The sequence below is a fragment of the Chrysemys picta genome, chromosome 22 (genome assembly GCF_011386835.1).
Source record: "Chrysemys picta bellii isolate R12L10 chromosome 22, ASM1138683v2, whole genome shotgun sequence".
Lineage (NCBI taxonomy): Eukaryota > Metazoa > Chordata > Testudines > Emydidae > Chrysemys > Chrysemys picta.
This window is the reverse complement of record NC_088812.1, coordinates 1,391,667-1,409,127: the sequence shown is the minus strand read 5'-3', so window position 1 is coordinate 1,409,127 and position 17,461 is coordinate 1,391,667. Positions and strand designations below refer to the sequence as shown.

Sequence of the window (17,461 nt, the reverse complement as noted above, 5' to 3'; positions counted from 1 at the left end):
AGAACCCAGGCGACCTAGCTCCCAGCCCCCCCCCCCAACCACTAGCCCCCATTCCCCTCCCAGAGCCAGGATAGAACCCAGGCGTCCTGGCTCCCACCCACACCCAACCACTAGCCCCCATTCCCCTCCCAGAGCCAGGATAGAACCCAGGCGTCCTGGCTCCCACCCACCCCCAACCACTAGCCCCCACTCCCCTCCCAGAGCCAGGATAGAACCCAGGCGTCCTGGCTCCCAGCCCCCCTCTAACCACTGGCCCTCCCCCCTCCCCGAGCCGGGATAGAACCCAGGAGTCCGGGCTCCCTTTCTACCCACTAGGCCCCGCTGCTGGAGTCTGCTGAGCCCATCTGGGGATGCTCCGTGCAGTGCAGGATCCTCCCGCCAGGTGGCGCTCGCTGGCATTGGTGCCTGTATTGACCGCCGGGCTGGGCACAAGCTGAAATGGGGGGCGGGGGGGAGCCCCCTATCGGCTGGGCCAGGAATGGCCGAGTGCAGCCGCCTGCCCCCACCCAGCTCTGAACCTGCCCCGAGTGCGGCTCGGTAACTTCCAGCCCGGGGACTCCCCTCACCCTTCACTTCCCACATCCTCACCCAGTTCCCCGTTGTGGGGTCACAGGGCAGTGACCCCGGCCAGCCTCGCCCACCCTGCTCCAACCACTGGACCCTACTCCCCTCCCAGAGCTGGGGACAGAACCCAGGAGTCCTGGCTCCCAGCCCCCCCTCCTCTAACACACTAGCCCCCACTCCCCTCCCAGAGCCAGGGAGAGAACCCAGGAGTCCTGGCTCCCAGCCCCCCCTGCTCTAACCCACCAGCCCCACTGCCCTCCCAGAGCCGGGGAGAGAACCCAGGAGTCCTGGCTCCCAGCCCCCCCTGCTCTAACCCACTAGCCCCCACTCCCCTCCCAGAGCCAGGGAGAGAACCCAGGAGTCCTGGCTCCCAGCCCCCCCTGCTCTAACCCACCAGCCCCCACTGCCCTCCCAGAGCCAGGGAGAGAACCCAGGAGTCCTGGCTCCCAGCCCCCCCTGCTCTAACCCACCAGCCCCCACTCCCCTCCCAGAGCCGGGGAGAGAACCCAGGAGTCCTGGCTCCCAGCCCCCCCTGCTCTAACCCACCAGCCCCCACTCCCCTCCCAGAGCCGGGGAGAGAACCCAGGAGTCCTGGCTCCCAGCCCCCCCTGCTCCAACCACACGACCCCACTCCCCTCCCAGAGCCGGGGAGAGAGAACCCAGGAGTCCTGGCTCCCAGCCTCCCACACCGCGTTCTAACCACCAGCCCCCACTCCCCTCCCAGAGCCGGGGAGAGAACCCAGGAGTCCTGGCTCCTAGACCTCACCCCACCCCCACCTTAACCACTAGACCCCATTCTCCTTCCAGAGCTGGGGAGGGGAGTGGGTTCCAATGGGTTAGAACATGGGGAGGGGGGTTGGAGCCAGGACTCCTGGGTTCTCTCCCCAGTGCTGTGATCTCGAAGCATTGTGTCCTCTTGAGTGAAAATCCACCTATCTCAAGTGCCCAAAGGCTCAGTCCTGACTCCCGATTTGCTGCCCCCCACATGTGGGGCACTAGACTTAGCAGGGAAAACGCGGCCCAGGGCAGCGCCCGTCACACGAAGCGTGGTAGAGCCCTGCACGGATACAAAATTTGTATCTGCGTCCGATCCGTGGTCCGAGGCTATTGGCAGGTTTGCGGGGCTCCAGGTACAGGGGCACACAGGTATCTAGGCAGGGAGCGTGGGACGTGCTGGCACCAGCAATCCCCTGGCAGCCTCAGCAGAGAGTGGCTGGACATGACTCCTGTTACCACTGCACCTGCGTCCCCCGGAGCGCGGTGTGCACTACAGCCACCGTCGAGATGCAGCCACCTCTGGGGTGGGGCGTGGAGACTGTTTATACAGGGATCCCTCGCCCGGTGCTGAGATGCAGCTGTCAGAGTTTCTGCCATCGGTGCAGCGAGGGCCTGAGCTGAGGCCCCGACCTCGCTCCACAGAGGGTCAGGCAAGCCCAGCAGGAAGACGGGGTGACTGGGGTGTTACCCTGTGGGGTGGGACAGGACGGGGCCCAAGGCTGGAGGAAGGGGCCCAGCAGTGTGGGTTGCTCACAGCACACACAGCTCCGGCACAGCGGGTAACGAGTCAGGCCCGTGCACTCCCAAATGGCTTTTAGACCCTCCAAGGCAGGGTTGGGGGGGATCCTGGATGCCCCATCTTTACTCCCCCCACTTTCACTTTCAGAATCACATGACCACCAGCGTTCAGGGCAGGGCCTGTCCCACAAAGTCCGGCCGCCTCCGTTCTGCAGGCCCATTAAAATCCTCCTGCTCTGCTCTGCACTGAGGGGAGAGGGCTGTAAAACAGACCCTCCACTGCAGGCCGGGGCACCCCAGATTAGCCCCCCACCCTGCCCCTCAGGAAGACCCCCCCCCCATGGGATCTCAGGCTCCCTGGCCCACTTGGCCCTCACCAGAGTGAGCTGAGACCCTGCAAACTCATTTCACGGGGGCTCCAGACAGGAGCAAGGCCAGTGATGGGAGCTGACGCCCCTGCCCCATTCCCCACCCCCCTGAGCCAGCCAGTCCCCGCCCTGGGGCCGGTGCCCCCCAGAAGTGACAGGCCCCTGCCCCATTTCCGCCCCCCTGAGCCAGCCAGTCCCCTCCCTGGGGCCGGTGGGAGCCGGCACCCCCCAGAGGGGACAGGCCCCATGACCTATTCCCCGGTAATTTGAGCCCCTCCAGTGAAGGGGGGGGGGGCAGAGCAAGGGATCCTGGGACCGCCTGGCTGCAGGGCCACGTTCCCTGTCCGGGTACAAAGTCCCCTTCCAGGTGCATCTCCGCGGGGAGGGTGAAGGGCAGCACCACCTGCACCCCGTCTTGTTATGATTTCATAGCAACCAGGAGCTGGGGGGGCCCGAGTGGGGCCAGTCACGGGGATACAAGCGACACCCGCCCCCCAAAACGGAGGGGGGAGGGAGGTGCTGGAAAGGCAGAGGGGGGACCCATAATCCGGCCTCCCCCCCCCCCGCTTCCTTCTCAGCTCCCCCCAGTTCAACCCCCCCCTCTCCGCCCAGGCTCAGTGCCCCCCCCCGGACCCCCCCCCGAGCTCAGCCCGCCTCGGAGCGGATGCGCCGCTTCCCCCAGCGTTCTCGAACCCGAACGCCGGAGCCGCCGCGTTCCATCCGGCCGGGGGGGGGGGGGAACCCGGGGACTCTTATTCTGACAGCGGCCGGGCTCTGCTTAGTCATGGTGACTCCCCCCCCCCGCGCCGCTCCTTCCCCCCCCCAGCCCCAGCCTGCGCCATGGAGGAGCCGAGCCGGGACCGGCCGGGACGAACGGGCGGACCAGGAGGCCAGTGGCCGCGGCCATGGCTGGGTTAGTGGACCCCCCCCCCGGCGAGAGGGGACCCCCCCTTCCCAGCCCCCCCGGGCTCATGGGGATCCCCCAGCCGGGCTCCGGGGCAGGGGATCAGCTGACCCCCCCGGTCTGGAGAGGGGGGTGCCCCCCCGGCTGCACTAGGCTCCCCCGGGAATGCCAGGGACCCCCGTGAAGTGTGGGGGTAAGACCCCCAGTCCGGAGAGGGGGAGCGGGGGCCTGAGATGAATTTTGGGGGCTCCATTGAGTTGGGACCGGGGGGAGGAGAAACGGGGGGGGGTCGCGACCGACTCTTCCCCCCCTCCCTCCCGGGCCCGGGTGGCGCATTGTCTCGGTAGCTTTGAACAGCTGTTTGTCGGGGGTTGGGGTGTATTGGGCCGTGTGGGGGAGGGGTGGATGTGTAGCTCTCACGGGGGGCTAGATTTGGGGGGGATCCCCCCGGCCTTTCTCGTTACCGCTCCACTGGCCCCCAAAAGCCTTCGGGTTCCCGGGAGGGGGGGATCTGGCTGCTGGGGGATTATTCCTGGATTTGGGGTTAACCCCCCGCCTCCCCCCCCCACATCCGGTAGGGGAAGGTGCCCGAAATACCTACGTGTGTGAGCGGAGCTGGGGGGGTCAGCTCTGCCCCCCCCCCCCGGTGCAGGGGCGTTGTTTACAACCCCCATGCCCAGCTCCCTAGGCAGGTCGGGCGGCGGGGGGGCGGCGCGGCCTGGTTAATATTTTCCATTTCTGGCTGCATCAGTGAAATTGCAACATGTTGCCTGGCGGCTGCCCCCCGCCCCCCCCGAATTCCCCGGGCCTGGGTGGGTGCGGGCTGGGGGATGCACCGGGCTGTCGGGGGTGTCCTGGGAGCAGGTAGGGGGCACAGTCTAGCAGGGAGGGGGTAAGGAGCCGGGACTTGCGGGGGGGGGCTGAGATTCAGGACTCCTGGGTTTCAGTTGTGGCCCTGGGAGAGCTGGGGCCTAGTGGGATGGGGACTGGGATTCCGGACTCCTGGGTTCCAGCCCTGGCCCTGGCAGGGGGCTGGGGCCTAGTGGGTTAGAGCAGGGGGCGGCTGGGAGTCACAACTCCCGACTTTTATTCCTGGCTCTGCCCCTGACTTGTAACTTCGGGCAAACTCCTGCCCCTCTCCGTGCCTCAGTTTCCCCATCAATATAATGGGGGTCATGGTTCTGTGCCAGTCAGTGTGTGAGTGGGGAACAGGGACCTGCACTGCCTGCTGCCCCCTGCTGGATGGCAGCCGAGTGGCCTAGCTGTGTCATAGGCCCCGCGCTGCTAACGCATCATGGTAGGGTGACCAGACAGCAAATGTGAAAAATCGGGACGGGGCTGGGGGGTAATAGAAGCCTATATAAGAAAAAGACCCAAAAATGGGGACTGTCCCTATAAAATCGGGACATCTGGTCACCCTACATCATGGGGATTTCTCTTGAGCTGAAGCATGAGAGGCCTGGTCTCTCCCTGCTGCGCCCAGTGCCCGTGCAGGATGCACCCCCGTTCGTGAGCCACGCTGGGCCCCCAGACCAGCAGAGCCAGAGTGGGGTGGACGGGATCCACGTTCCTGTCAGAGCTCTGATGCGGGTCACGTCCCTCCCCCCCGGGGAGCCGCACACACAGCAGAATCTAATAGACACCAGGAGCCCAGCGTGACCTGTGGTTAGGACACTGGGCCGGGACTCAGGACACCTGGGCTCCATCCCCAGCGCTGCCATTGGCCTGCTAGATGAACTTGGGAAGTCACGCCCCCTCTCTGTGCCTCAGTTTACCTTCCCACCTGGTGTCTGTCAAGACTGTGAGCTCTTTGGGGCAGGGACTGCGGCCTGGGCAGCGCCTGGCACAACGGGGCCCTGGTCTCGGACGGGGTCTCCAGGTGCTACCGTGATGCACAGACTAAGGCAGAGGTTAGCTGAGAGGGGAAATCCTGCCTCTGAACCCAGGCGGGCTGCGAGTTAGCCCTGGGCAGATCTAGTACCCGGGGATGGGACGGACAGAGACCTTGAGAGCAGAAATGATCCTTGTGAGTTAGTGAGGGGGATGCTCAGCCTGTTTGGAGGGGGGCACCATTTAGTAGGTGTATTATGGTAGCTCCCAGGTGCCCCCCTAGCCATGGCCAAGGCCCCACGGCGCTAGGCGCTGTACATTATTAGGTGTATTACGGTAGCTCCCAGCCCCCACGGTGCTAGGCGCTGTATGTTATTAGGTGTATTACGGTAGCTCCCAGCCCCCACGGCGCTAGGCGCTGTATGTTATTAGGTGTATTACCATAGCTCCCAGCCCCCATGGCGCTAGGCGCTGTATGTTATCAGGTGTATTACAGTAGCTCCCAGCCACCTCGGTGCTAGGCGCTGTACGTTATTAGGTGTATTACGGTAGCTCCCAGCCACCTCGGTGTGAACCCCACCTCCACCCCCGCCAGGGGGCCAATCAGAGGGGCTGGCTCTGGGGTCCATAGTCTGTGTTTATAGCCCAGCTAGTGGGGAATGAGCCGGGTTCGCTTCCAGTCAGGTACAGCTGCACAGAGCTGGGGGGGAGGAAGGGGGGGGGCTGCACAGGGGCTGTAGGGGGAGGGGTGGTCTCCGGGGCTGCATAGGGGGCTGTAGGGGGAGGGGTGGTCTCCGGGGCTGCATATGGGGCTGTAGGGGGGAGGGGTGGTCTCCGGGGCTGCATAGGGGGCTGTAGGGGGAGGGGTGGTCTCCGGGGTCTGCACAGGGGGCTGTAGGGGGAGGGGTGGTCTCCGGGGCTGCATAGGGGGCTGTAGGGGGAGGGGTGGTCTCCGGGGCTGCATAGGGGGCTGTAGGGGGAGGGGTGGTCTCCGGGGTCTGCACAGGGGGCTGTAGGGGGAGGGGTGGTCTCCGGGGTCTGCACAGGGGGCTGTAGGGGGAGGGGTGGTCTCCGGGACTGCACAGGGGGCTGTAGGGGGAGGGGTGGTCTCCGGGGTCTGCACAGGGGGCTGTAGGGGGAGGGGTGGTCTCCGGGGCTGTAGGGCAAGGGGTGGTCTCTGGGGCTGCACAGGGGGCTGTAGGGGGCGGGGTGGTCTCCGGGGCTGCACAGGGGGCTGTAGGGGGAGGGGTGGTCTCCGGGGCTGCACAGGGGGCTGTAGGGGGAGGGGTGGTCTCCGGGGCTGCATATGGGGCTGTAGGGGGGAGGGGTGGTCTCCGGGGCTGCATAGGGGGCTGTAGGGGGAGGGGTGGTCTCCGGGACTGCACAGGGGGCTGTAGGGGGAGGGGTGGTCTCCGGGGCTGCATACGGGGCTGTAGGGGGAGGGGTGGTCTCTGGGGCTGCATAGGGGGCTGTAGGGGGAGGGGTGGTCTCCGGGGCTGTAGGGGGAGGGGTGGTCTCCGGGGCTGTAGGGGGAGGGGTGGTCTCCGGGGCTGCATAGGGGGCTGTAGGGGGAGGGGTGGTCTCTGGGGCTGCACAGGGGCTGTAGTGGGAGGGGTGGTCTCCGGGGCTGCACCGGGGGCTGCTGTGGGTGAACTTTGGCCCTGCAGACCCTGCTGAATGGTTGGGGTCCCCGGCTGTGCCAGGCACCCGTGGCCTAGACCTCGCCCCGCGTCCAAGCTGGGCCCTCGTTAGCGGCGATTCCTCCTCGTCCATGCTCAGACCCACCACCGCCAGAGCCCGGGGACCCCCTCTGGCCTGGCTCGCTGGGGGCTGCGGCCGGCCCTACAGGGGATCACGGTTCTGATTGCCCGGTGCGGAGAGAGCCCCTCGGTCCGAGCCGGGCTGGGCCCTGGGCTGAGGGGTGGGGGCTGGTGGCCCCGTCTAACCCCGCGTCTCCCTCCCCGTGCAGGCGTGGCGTTGCTGCGGTGCCCCAGGGCTCAGTAAGTCTCCCGCCGGCGTAGCCCCCAGCTCAGTTGCCCCCTGCGATGTGCCCCCGCCGGCCGCGGTGATGTACGCGCCGGAGTGCAAGGCGGAGGTGACGCCGTCTCACCACGGGCACCGCTCGTTCAACTACACCCTAGAGGAGCACACCAAGCAGGCCTTCGGCATCATGAACCAGCTGCGTCTGAACCAGCAGTTGTGCGACGTCACCCTGCGGGTGCGCTACCAGGACGCCCCCCCCGGCCGACTTCCAGGCCCACAAGGTGTGCTGGCCTCCTCCAGCCCCGTCTTCAAGGCCATGTTCACCACGGGGCTGCGGGAGCAGGCCATGGAGGTGGTGCCCATCGAGGGCATCCACCCCAAGGTGATGGAGCGTCTCATCGAGTTCGCCTACACGGCCTCCATCTCGGTGGGCGAGAAGTGCGTGGTGCACGTCATGAACGGCGCCGTCATGTACCAGATCGACAGCGTGGTCAAGGCCTGCTGCGACTTCCTGGTGCAGCAGCTGGACCCCAGCAACGCCATCGGCCATCGCCAACTTCGCCGAGCAGATCGGCTGCACCGAACTGCACCAGCGGGCCCGCGAGTACATCTACATGAACTTCGGGGAGGTGAGCGGGCAGGGCCGCGGGGGGCTGTGGGATGGGGTGCCTCCTAGACCCACAGCTCAGAGCTACGCCCCGGCTTTCCAGCCCCCCTAGCAGGAGCCCCTCGGCGTGCCGGAGCCCCTAGGGACCTGCTCTTCCTGTAGCCTGGCCACGCGCCTCACCACCTCCGAGGCTGAGTCTGGGGTCTCCAGCCCTCCTGCTGCCCGCCGTGAGCTCTGCCCGGTGGGTCCGGCTGAGCCCGACGCCTGGGCACAGACCTGGCCCCTCTGCAGGGACCAGCGCGGCTCAGGCAGGACCGGCAGCGACCCCCGGGCGTGTCCCCCAAGCAGAGACGGGCTTGTTGGCCCCCGGCCCCGGGACGGCCCCATGTTGGCGTAGAGCAGCGAAGGCTCAGACATGGGCCATGCGGCCAAGCCAGGCTCCGCCCGGCCAAGCCGCTGTGGGTCCGTCTGGGCTGGATCTCCGGCTCGGTCGGTCCCGGTGAGAGCTGCTGAGCCCCTCTGCAGACCCGTCCTCACCCCGGCCTCCTGCCACCTCTTGGGCATCGTCCCCGTCCCGGCGAAGCCCGGCCCAGGCATTCAGTCCAGTCCTCCAGACTGGGCACCCGGAGCAGCGATTTAACCCCTCGGTAACCCATGTCCCAAGCCCGAGTCCCTGCCCGGCCTACCAGAATATCCGAGTTTCCACTTGGCCACTTCTCTTCCCTTGGAGGCAGAATGGAGCCGGTCCCAGTTCTCCATGTCCCACCGCCCGGGTCCCTGGCCCGGGAGATGACAGCAGCAGGGGTGCGCAGGGAGTTCTGGGCTGGGGTCCTGCCACCCCCCCCCGTGTAGCCCCCTCGGCGCCTCTCACCAGCAGCAGCCTCCTTTACCCTTCTCGGGGGCTTCCCTCAGCCCCGGGCAGGGCAAACCTGCCTGGCCGGCCCCCTGCCCTACCTGCACCTCAGCCACCCCCGGCCCTGCTGGCTGCCTGGGTCCCAGCACCCGGCTTCAGGGCAGTTCCGCGAGCGGGCGTGACTCATCTCCCCGCGGAGCCGCCCCTCGTCCCGCCCCGCTGAACGCAGCCGCTGCTGAGCGGCCTCCCCCCCCCCCCCGCCGAGCTATTTACCTCCCGTCTGAGCTTGACGGAGAGCGACTCCGTGGGGCTGAGATGGTGGGGACCCCCCCCTGCTCTGCCCGGTGCCTCCGGAGGTGGGGCAAACGGCTTCAGGTGCGAGTCCTGCCCCGGGTCTCAGCCCTTCGGCCTCCGACGGGGTTTGCAAGGGTTCTCTGTGTCCCAGAATCTCCCCCCCGCCGCCCCACTGGCCACCCCCTTCCGCTCCAGGAGAGTGGAGCCCAGGCGCGTTGTGCAGGACGCGAGCGCCGGTGCCCGGGCTGGGAGCCCATCGGTCAGTGCCCTGGTGCCAGCGGTGCCGCTTTGCCCTGAACGCTCAGTCCCACGGGTCCCTGGGGGAGGCTGGGCAGCCTTGCGGTGCCGGACACACCCCTGTTCTCATGCCTTGGGCTCCCTGCCCGCGCGCGCCGTTGTCCTCCAAGGCTGCCCTTTTGGTGGTGGGGGGCTGCTGCTCCCCCCACGTTGGGTTTATCCAAATCTCACTGCTGGGACACCTCCCCTGGCTCCCTGGGCCAGGCCTCAGGCTTCGGCCAATGCCCTTGGGGGGCTCTTCATCCCCAGACCTACGGTCCCCCAAACTCCTGCCGGCCAGCCACCCCTGTGCAGCGCCGGCAGCTTCCTGGCCACGAGCCCTGGTCGGCATGTGGGCCCAGGTCTCCTCCAACCCAGCCGGGTTCCACAAATCCCCCCGCGCAGTGACCCGCCCCCCCCCCCCACCCGGGGGGTGACGTCCATGTAGGGCACACCCGGGTCTTTGCACACCCCGAGCCCAGGGATCAGCTCACACATAGGCAGTGGCACCTTTGGGAACTGCTCATAGACCCCCAATAGCTCCGGCCGTCTGGCTTCAGGCCCGAGTAAGGGCCGTGGGGTGAGCGAGGGGTTCCTGCAGCTGTGCTGGTCTGGTCCTTGGGCCTGGTGGGGGGGGGGAGGGGGGGCAAGGTGGCGCTATGGGGCTTGGGACCGGGGGGGGGGGGGGGGGTGAACAATCCAGCTGCTGGGAGTTAGTGGCAGAGGGTGGGGGTGGGGGGAATGTCCCCTCCCCTCAGGATCTGGCCTGAGCTGTGCAAAGAGGGGGGGGGGGGGGGGCTGCAGTGAGGCCTGGGCCTGCCGGGGCGGGTGTGCGGCTGAGCTGGGGCAGGCGGTAGGAACCCAGAAAATAGGCCCTGGGAGGGGGAGGTGGGGGTGGGGCTCCCTCCCTGTGCTGCACCCCCCCCCCCGCTCCCAAGGGGCCCATGTGCAGGCAGAGCAGACCCCCTGGCTGACACCCCCCCCCCCCCCGCCTTCGGACCCTTGGCACCAGCTGGGGGGCGCAGGGACAGACTGGGGGGGGCATTGTCTGATTTATCAAGGGATCCCCCCTAGGGGAGCCGGCCCGGGAGGGTTACTGTAGGGTGGGGCTGGGGCAGCAAAGCCCCCCCAGGCCTGGTGCTGCAGGTCCCTCTGAGCCGGGCCTGCCTTGACCCCACACCCATGCATGTGATGGCAGCACCCTCTAGTGGCTGTAGTCTGCAATAGCAGTTATGGCTCACAGCCCACCCCCCCACAGTCCCCACGCGCTCCCCCCTGCTGCCCCCCTGTCCCCACGCTTCCCCCCACTACCCTCCAGTCCCCACGCTCCCTCCTGCTGCCCCCAAAGTCCCCACGTGCTCCCCCCCTGCCCCCACGTGCTCCCCCCGCTGTCCTCCTGTCCCCACGCTTCCCCCCATCCCCACGCTCCCCCCCAGTACCCTCCAGTCCCCCCGCTCCCTCCTGCTGCCCCCAAAGTCCCCACGCTCACCCCTGTCCCCACACTCACCCCCCCAGTCCCCATGCTCCCCCCTGCTGCCCCCAAAGTCCCCACACACTCCCCCCTATTGCCCCCCCATCCCCACGCTCCCCCCCCTGCTGCCCCCCATCCCCCTGCTCCCCCCCCCCGCCGCCCCAGTCACGATCTCTGTCCTCCCCCCTCCCCCCCAGGTGGTCAAGCAGGAGGAGTTCTTCAACCTCTCGCACTGCCAGCTGGTGACGTTGATCAGCCGGGACGAACTGAACGTGCGCTGCGAGTCCGAGGTCTTCCACGCCTGCATCAACTGGGTGCAGTACGACTGCGCCAGCCGGCGGCTCTACGTGCAGGCCCTGCTGCAGGCCGTGCGCTGCCACTCGCTCACCCCCCACTTCCTGCAGACCCAGCTGCAGAAGTGCGAGATCCTGCAGTCGGACTCGCGCTGCAAGGACTACCTGGCCCAGATCTTCCAGGAGCTCACCCTGCACAAGCCCACCAAGGGCATGGTCACGCGCGCCCCCAAGGTGGGCCAGCTGATCTACACGGCCGGCGGGTACTTCCGCCAGTCGCTCAGCTACCTGGAGGCTTATAACCCCTCCGACGGCTCCTGGCTCCGGCTGGCGGACCTGCAGGTGCCCCGCAGCGGGCTGGCCGGCTGCGTGGTCGGGGGGCTCCTCTACGCCATCGGGGGGCGGAACAACTCGCCCGACGGCAACATGGACTCCAACGCCATCGACTGCTACAACCCCATGACCAACCAGTGGTCCCCGTGCGCCCCCATGAGCGTGCCCCGCAACCGCATCGGCGTGGGCGTCATCGACGGCATGATCTACGCCGTGGGCGGCTCGCATGGCTGCATCCACCACAACAGCGTGGAGAGGTGACGTGGCCCCTGCATGCCCTGGGGTGGGCCGCAGCAGTCCCGGACCCCCCACAAGCCAGTGACGGAGCCCAGGAGTCCATGCTGCTGCAATGAGGGTTGGTTGGGGCTGGTGCCTCGTGCGAGTCCCTGCCCCAGCCTAGCCAAAGGCTGCCCAAGGACCAGCGGCACCGAGGGGGACGGGAGTTGCCCAGGGTCTCCCCCCGGGGCAGTGCCACTCCACCCCCCATGCTGCCTCCCCCGTCGCCTTGGCTCGGGAGCAGGGAGCTTTGCCCGGTGTCCCTGGTCCGTGCCGCTCCCCGCGCACCCCCTCCGGCCGGTTGCCTCCCCTGGTGTCCAACGTTGCCCTCTGGCCCTGCAGGTATGAGCCGGAGCGGGACGAGTGGCAGCTAGTGGCCCCCATGCTGACACGCAGGATCGGCGTGGGGGTGGCCGTGCTGAACCGCCTCCTCTACGCCGTGGGCGGCTTTGACGGCACCTGCCGGCTCAGCTCGGCCGAGTGCTACTACCCGGAGCGGGACGAGTGGCGCATGATCGCCCCCATGCAGACCATCCGGAGCGGAGCGGGTAAGTGAGGGGCAGGACCTGACCCAACCCCAGGCAGGCCTTCGCAGCTCGGGGGGGCTAGGCTGCGGCCAGCTGGGCACTTACCCCCCAGTACCCCGGGGGGGCTTTCCCTAGTCTTGGCAGCCCTGCAGGGGGTGGGGAGGGGTCTCAGGGACCCTGAGCAGATGCCAGAGCTGGGCCTAACTCAGGTGCTACTGCCTGTGTAGATTAAGGGGGGCTGTTGGTCCCTGCCCCCCCCCAGCGTTGGCTGGGATCGGTGCATGCTGCCCCGACCCCCCACTGACCCTGCTGCTCCATGTTCCCACAGGCGTCTGTGCCCTCAACAACTGCATCTACGCCATGGGGGGCTACGACGGCACGGACCAGCTCAACAGCGTGGAGCGCTACGACGTGGAGACGGACAGCTGGACCTTCGCCGCCCCCATGGGGCACCGGCGCAGTGCGCTGGCCGTCACCGTGCACCAGGGCAAGATTTATGTGCTGGGTGAGTCGCGGGGGCTGGGCACGAGCGGGGCAGAGACCCCGGGCTGCTCCCGGCTCCTGCTGGGGCAGGGCCCGAGCCCTCCCCCGCGGGGCAACGGGAACCGACTGATGGCAGCAGCTTCTCTCCTCCGCAGGCGGCTACGACGGGCACACCTTCCTGGACAGCGTGGAGTGCTACGACCCCCCCACCGACACGTGGACGGAGGTGACGCGCATGACGTCCGGGCGCAGCGGGGTGGGGGTGGCCATCACCATGGAGCCGTGCCGCAAGCAGGTGGACCAGCAGCTCGACTGCTGCTAGCACTGCCCCCCTCACCCCCCCAGCGCAGGGGTCAGTGTTAACCAGCCGGGCTGGGGGGGAGCGTTTTTCCAAGTGCCAAGGGGGGTGGGGGCAGGGACGTCCTGCCCCCCTCCCCACCTGCCCTTTAGTTTGGAGATGGGCACGTGGGGTCTTCCCAGCCCCTCCCTCCTCGGGAGGAGTCTGGGCGGGGTGGCCAAGGAGCGGGAGTTCCCCTTCCACTGCGGAGTCGCGGCCTCGGCCCAGCCAGTTTCTGGTGCCCAGAGAGAACCGTTCCCCTGGGGGACACAGAGACATTCTCCCCCAGGGCTCTAGCAGGCTGGAGGGTTGGCAGCACCTGCAGTTACTGACTGGCCGAGTGACATTTGACGCCCGGTGTCTCTTCTTACCAGTCACGGGTTTTAATGATTTCAAACGCTGATTGTTACATGAATAAAAAATCCCTTTGTGATTAGCCTGGGCTCCGTCCTTCCTCACGCTGGTCGCGGCACGAGCCGGCTCTTCCTCGCTCGCCCGAGGCTGGCTTGGGCAGGGTCACCAGGCCGTGTCCACCAGGCTCCACAGGTAGTCACTGACGAAGCACTTGGAGTGCTGGCTGCTGTCGATACTGATGGGCTGAGCGATGGCTGGGCCGTGATGACTGGGGGGAGGCGGTTAAGGAAACTGACAAACTGCTGATAGCCAGGTGGGTGCCCCCCCCCCCGGAAAGGATACTGCCTTTGATCTGCGGGTGTCCCCCCCGGAAACGATACTGCCTTTGATCTGCGGGTGGTGTCCCCCCCCCCCCCCCCGGAAACGATACTGCCTTTGATCTGCGGGTGGTCCCCCCCTCCCCGGAAAGGATACTGCCTTTGATGTGCGGTTGCTCACACTCGTAGTCCCAGTCGATCCGGCTGATCTGGTAGTAAAGCTGTGCGATGTACCTGTGGGATGCAGCTGTTAGCTCCTGGCCCTGCCTGCGCGGCCCCAGCCAGCCCAGCACGGGGCCCTTTGGTCCCACAGAGCAAACTCACAGGGGGATCCCGTTTGTGTGGGGCTCAGGCCCGGCTCAGACCCCTCTAGCAGGCCCTTGAAGGGAGGCTCCCCGTAGTGTTGAAGGGACCCCCCAGAGCGGCTGGCTGAGCTGTGCCTGCCAGCTAAACCCAAGCCCCAGAACCTGGGCACGATATTCCAGCCCTTTAACCCACGTCTGGCAGCACAGATCAGAGTCCCAGGCTCGGCCGGGCAGCGCGGGCAGGACCCTGGCAATCCCCTCCCCACACTCACGTTGCAGAATTGACCATGCCAGTGTCATCCTCCATGTCGTCCTGCAGTCGCCCGAGCTCGGCCCTCAGCTCTTCCAGCTCTCTCCGCAAGGCAGTATGGCAGGCAGTGAAGGAACCGTGGCTCTGCTCTGACTGGTTCCCCTCCCTGCCCCCCAAACCAGCGGGCATCCGTGTGCCCGGCTAGTCCCAGCCCATGGCCTGCTGCTGCCCACCCACCCTGGGAGATGCCCGGGCCTGGGTCTGAGCTTCAGGGTTCACCCAGGGGTGCGCTGGAGCTGCAAAGCCCCGGGCACTTAGCTACAGGGCTCTAGGCTCCCGGGCAGGGAAGGATATCTGCTGTCAGCCCTCAGGCTGGCGTTGTCCTCACTGGCTCTCCGCAGCGCCGTTTCCATCACCTGCACCTTCTGCAAGCTGCTCTGCATCTCCTCTTCCCCCGCCAGGAGCGTCTGAGCCACCTTCTCCTCCGTAGCGAGGAGATCTGCAGCGGGGGAGAGGCAGCTGTTGCAATCATGCAGGGGTGCTGCAGCCCTTCTCTGGGCCAGCGGGGAGGGGGCCCGACTGGGGGCTGCTGAGCCGGTAGGATCGACCCCAGCCAATCCACACTGCTCCCTCCACCCGCTGGGGGAGGCGCTTCCCTGCAGGTAGCCCCGGTGACGGGTCACTGGGTCCAGCCCGGCGCTGTGCTCCCCCATTGGCTGCAGGGAGCGGATCGGTTCCCTGGGAACGGAGAGCGAGTTTGTCCCTCTAGGCGTGCAGGATTCAGCCAAGCTATAACCGTACCCCAAGGAGCCACCTGGCCTGGCCTGGCCGCACCCCCCACTCAGGGGAGAGGGCCATGTGTGGGGCAGGGGAAGAGCCGGAGGTCACTGCAGTGAGGCCAGACCCTACAAACCACTGGGCTCCGGGGAACAGAGGGGCAGCACCTACCTTTAACCAGCTGTGCCGCCGTCAGCTGCGTATCCAGGAGCTTGTCAAACATCTTCTCCTGTTTGTCCAGGCTTCTCTTCAGCAGATTCCCAGCCCCACCTGCTGCCAGCAACTTCAGGAGCTCCTTGCTCACCTCCTCCATCTCCTGCATTTGTTCGTTCATCATGGCTGGGGGGTGGTCACTCCCCAGGCTCAGAGGCACTGAGGCAAAAGAGCAGGGTGTGAGAGAGACAGTCCCATCCCGCCCCTCACCTGCCACCTGTTCCTTTACCCACAGTTCCCTCTGGCCCCATCAGGCCTGAGCCACCTCCCCCCACGCTCCTGCACTCATTTCATGCCTCCCCCGAGGCAGCTCCGGTTAGGGCCCCACAGAGGGCAGAGGTGGAAAAGGCCTCCATGGTGGGACACAGCAACACCCTGCCAAGGGTCTCTCTAGCTCCATGAGGAATCACTGTGGAGAGGGCTTCACTCCCCAGTTGTTAACTGGCCACAGCTGCTCGCTGTCTCTCAGGGCTCGACTTTACGGCCATGTGAATGCAAGCTACCACTTAAAACCGGCCAGACTGGGTCAGGCTAATGGCAATGATCAAGTGAGCCATCCCCCGACATCCAGTCCCAGCTTCCGGCAGGCAGAGGTTTAGGGATCCTCAGAGCACGGAGCTGTGTCCCTGCCCATCGAAGGCTTTCTGAAAGTCCGGGTACATATATCCACTGGATCCCCATTGTCCACACATTTGTTGATCTCCCCAGAGAATGCTAGCAGGCGGTGAGGCAGCATGTGTTCCTTTCCAAAAGCCGTGTCGACTTTTCCCCACAAATCGTGTTCACCTGTGTCTGATCAGTCTGTCTTCACTCGCGTGTCAATCCGTGGGCCTGGGACTGAAGTTAAGCTAACCGGCCTGTGTGACGAACTGGGACTGTTCTTACTGTGGTCTGTGAATGCTGACAGGGGAGTGTGACTAGGATGGTCTGCATCGGGGGATGGGAGCCGGCCCAAGGGAACATACCTGAGCTTGTAACATGAGAACCCAGGAGGGGGTTGGAGGTCAGATGACTCCGGGGCCAGGGAAACTGAACAAAGGCTGTGGGAGGGGTCGCTGAAGCAGAGTGCTGGAAGCAGGTGGAAGGAGGCTGGAGAGTTGGCTGGGAGGCAGAGATGGCTCTGACCCCCCAAGGGGGGTGGGCTGGCATGCCCTGGGACCCCAAGCTGGACCTAACTGAGGGGGGCCCTGTTGTCTGTGCCTGCAAGACCTGTCTTGGACTGTATTCCTGTCATCCAAATAAACCTTCTGCTTTACTGGCTGGCTGAGAGTCATGGTGAATCGCAGGAAGCCGGGGGTGCAGGGCCCTGAGTCCCCCAATACTCCGTGACAACTGGTGGCAGCGGCGGGATCTACTGCACCCCGTGAACGGCGCTTCCTGCAGTAAGTGACTGGGGAGCAGTAAAACGAAGGGGGATTGACGGGGACCAGGCCTGCTGAAGAGTGGGAGAGAGACGGTTATTACCCCTGGGAGTGTGTGACCAGCGAGAAGGACTTTTGCAGTAACAGGGTCCCCCGGGGGGATCGCAGCGAGTGGTCCCAGGGGCGGAGGAGTCTGCAGCTCGACCCTGGCAGAGAGGTGGTGACCTCAAGAAGGGCTGGCACACTAGGGGGCCCCCTGGGAACTGTGGGGAGCTGTGAGCACACAGGCCGGTGAGTGGCCAGCAGGAAGATGTATGCCAAGCGGCTTAAGAGCGACCTGGTGGAGCTGTGCAAGCAGAGGCGGCTGCGCATTGGGAAGCTCACCAAAGAACAGCTCATTGCCCAGCTGGAGGCGGAAGATCGCGCGAATGAACTGATCCCTGTGTCTCAGGGAAGCAGCCTGGCATATGCAGCGCAGGCACCAGTGTCTGTCCCAGCTGGGAGTGGTCAGCCGGCTGCTGAGGGCTTCCCGAGACCCCTCCTTCCTATGCCTAGGGGAAGGGTGGGGAGGAGCCCAGCAAATACCGAAGGCGCCGTGGCCCCGCCGGCCAGCAGAGGATCCTCCCGGCGACGTTCGGCATCCGTGGAGCGGAATTGGCTGGAATGGGAGAAAGAGCTAAAACTGAGAGAGCTGGAGGAGCGTGAACGACAGAGACAGCATGAACGGGAGGAGAAAGAGAGACAGCATCAGCGTGAACGGGAGGAGAAAGAGAGACAGCATCAGCGTGAACGGGAGGAGAATGAGAGACAAAGACAGCATGAACTGGAACTGGCGAGACTGAGGGGCAGCGAACCCCCGGCTGCGGTGAGTGAGGGGGGACCCAGGACTGCACGGAGCTTTGATAAGTGCATCATGGCCCCATACAAGGAGGGGGAGGACATGGACGACTTCCTGGAGGCCTTTGAGACG

The 17,461-nt window shown here is 66.2% G+C and overlaps 2 protein-coding genes across 2 annotated transcripts in view; one reads left to right on the top strand and one right to left on the bottom strand.

The window, feature by feature from the left end:
- SPC24 (SPC24 component of NDC80 kinetochore complex) overlaps nt 1-17,461 on the bottom strand; it is a 63,019-nt gene that overhangs the window by 39,631 nt on the left and 5,927 nt on the right. Inside the window, exons 2-5 of the mRNA XM_065576458.1 lie at nt 15,089-15,289; nt 14,495-14,639; nt 14,163-14,255; nt 13,743-13,819 (exon numbers count right to left, since the gene is read on the bottom strand). Coding sequence (XP_065432530.1) covers nt 13,743-13,819; nt 14,163-14,255; nt 14,495-14,639; nt 15,089-15,289 — 516 coding nt within the window. The remainder of the gene's footprint in view (nt 1-13,742; nt 13,820-14,162; nt 14,256-14,494; nt 14,640-15,088; nt 15,290-17,461) is intronic.
- On the top strand, nt 3,200-13,350 carry KEAP1 (kelch like ECH associated protein 1). Its single transcript, XM_005279551.4, is given in 7 exon segments — nt 3,200-3,360; nt 7,151-7,711; nt 7,713-7,793; nt 10,863-11,548; nt 11,910-12,115; nt 12,423-12,599; nt 12,733-13,350. Coding segments are annotated over 7 exon segments (2,007 nt in total). The 5' UTR covers nt 3,200-3,231; the 3' UTR covers nt 12,900-13,350.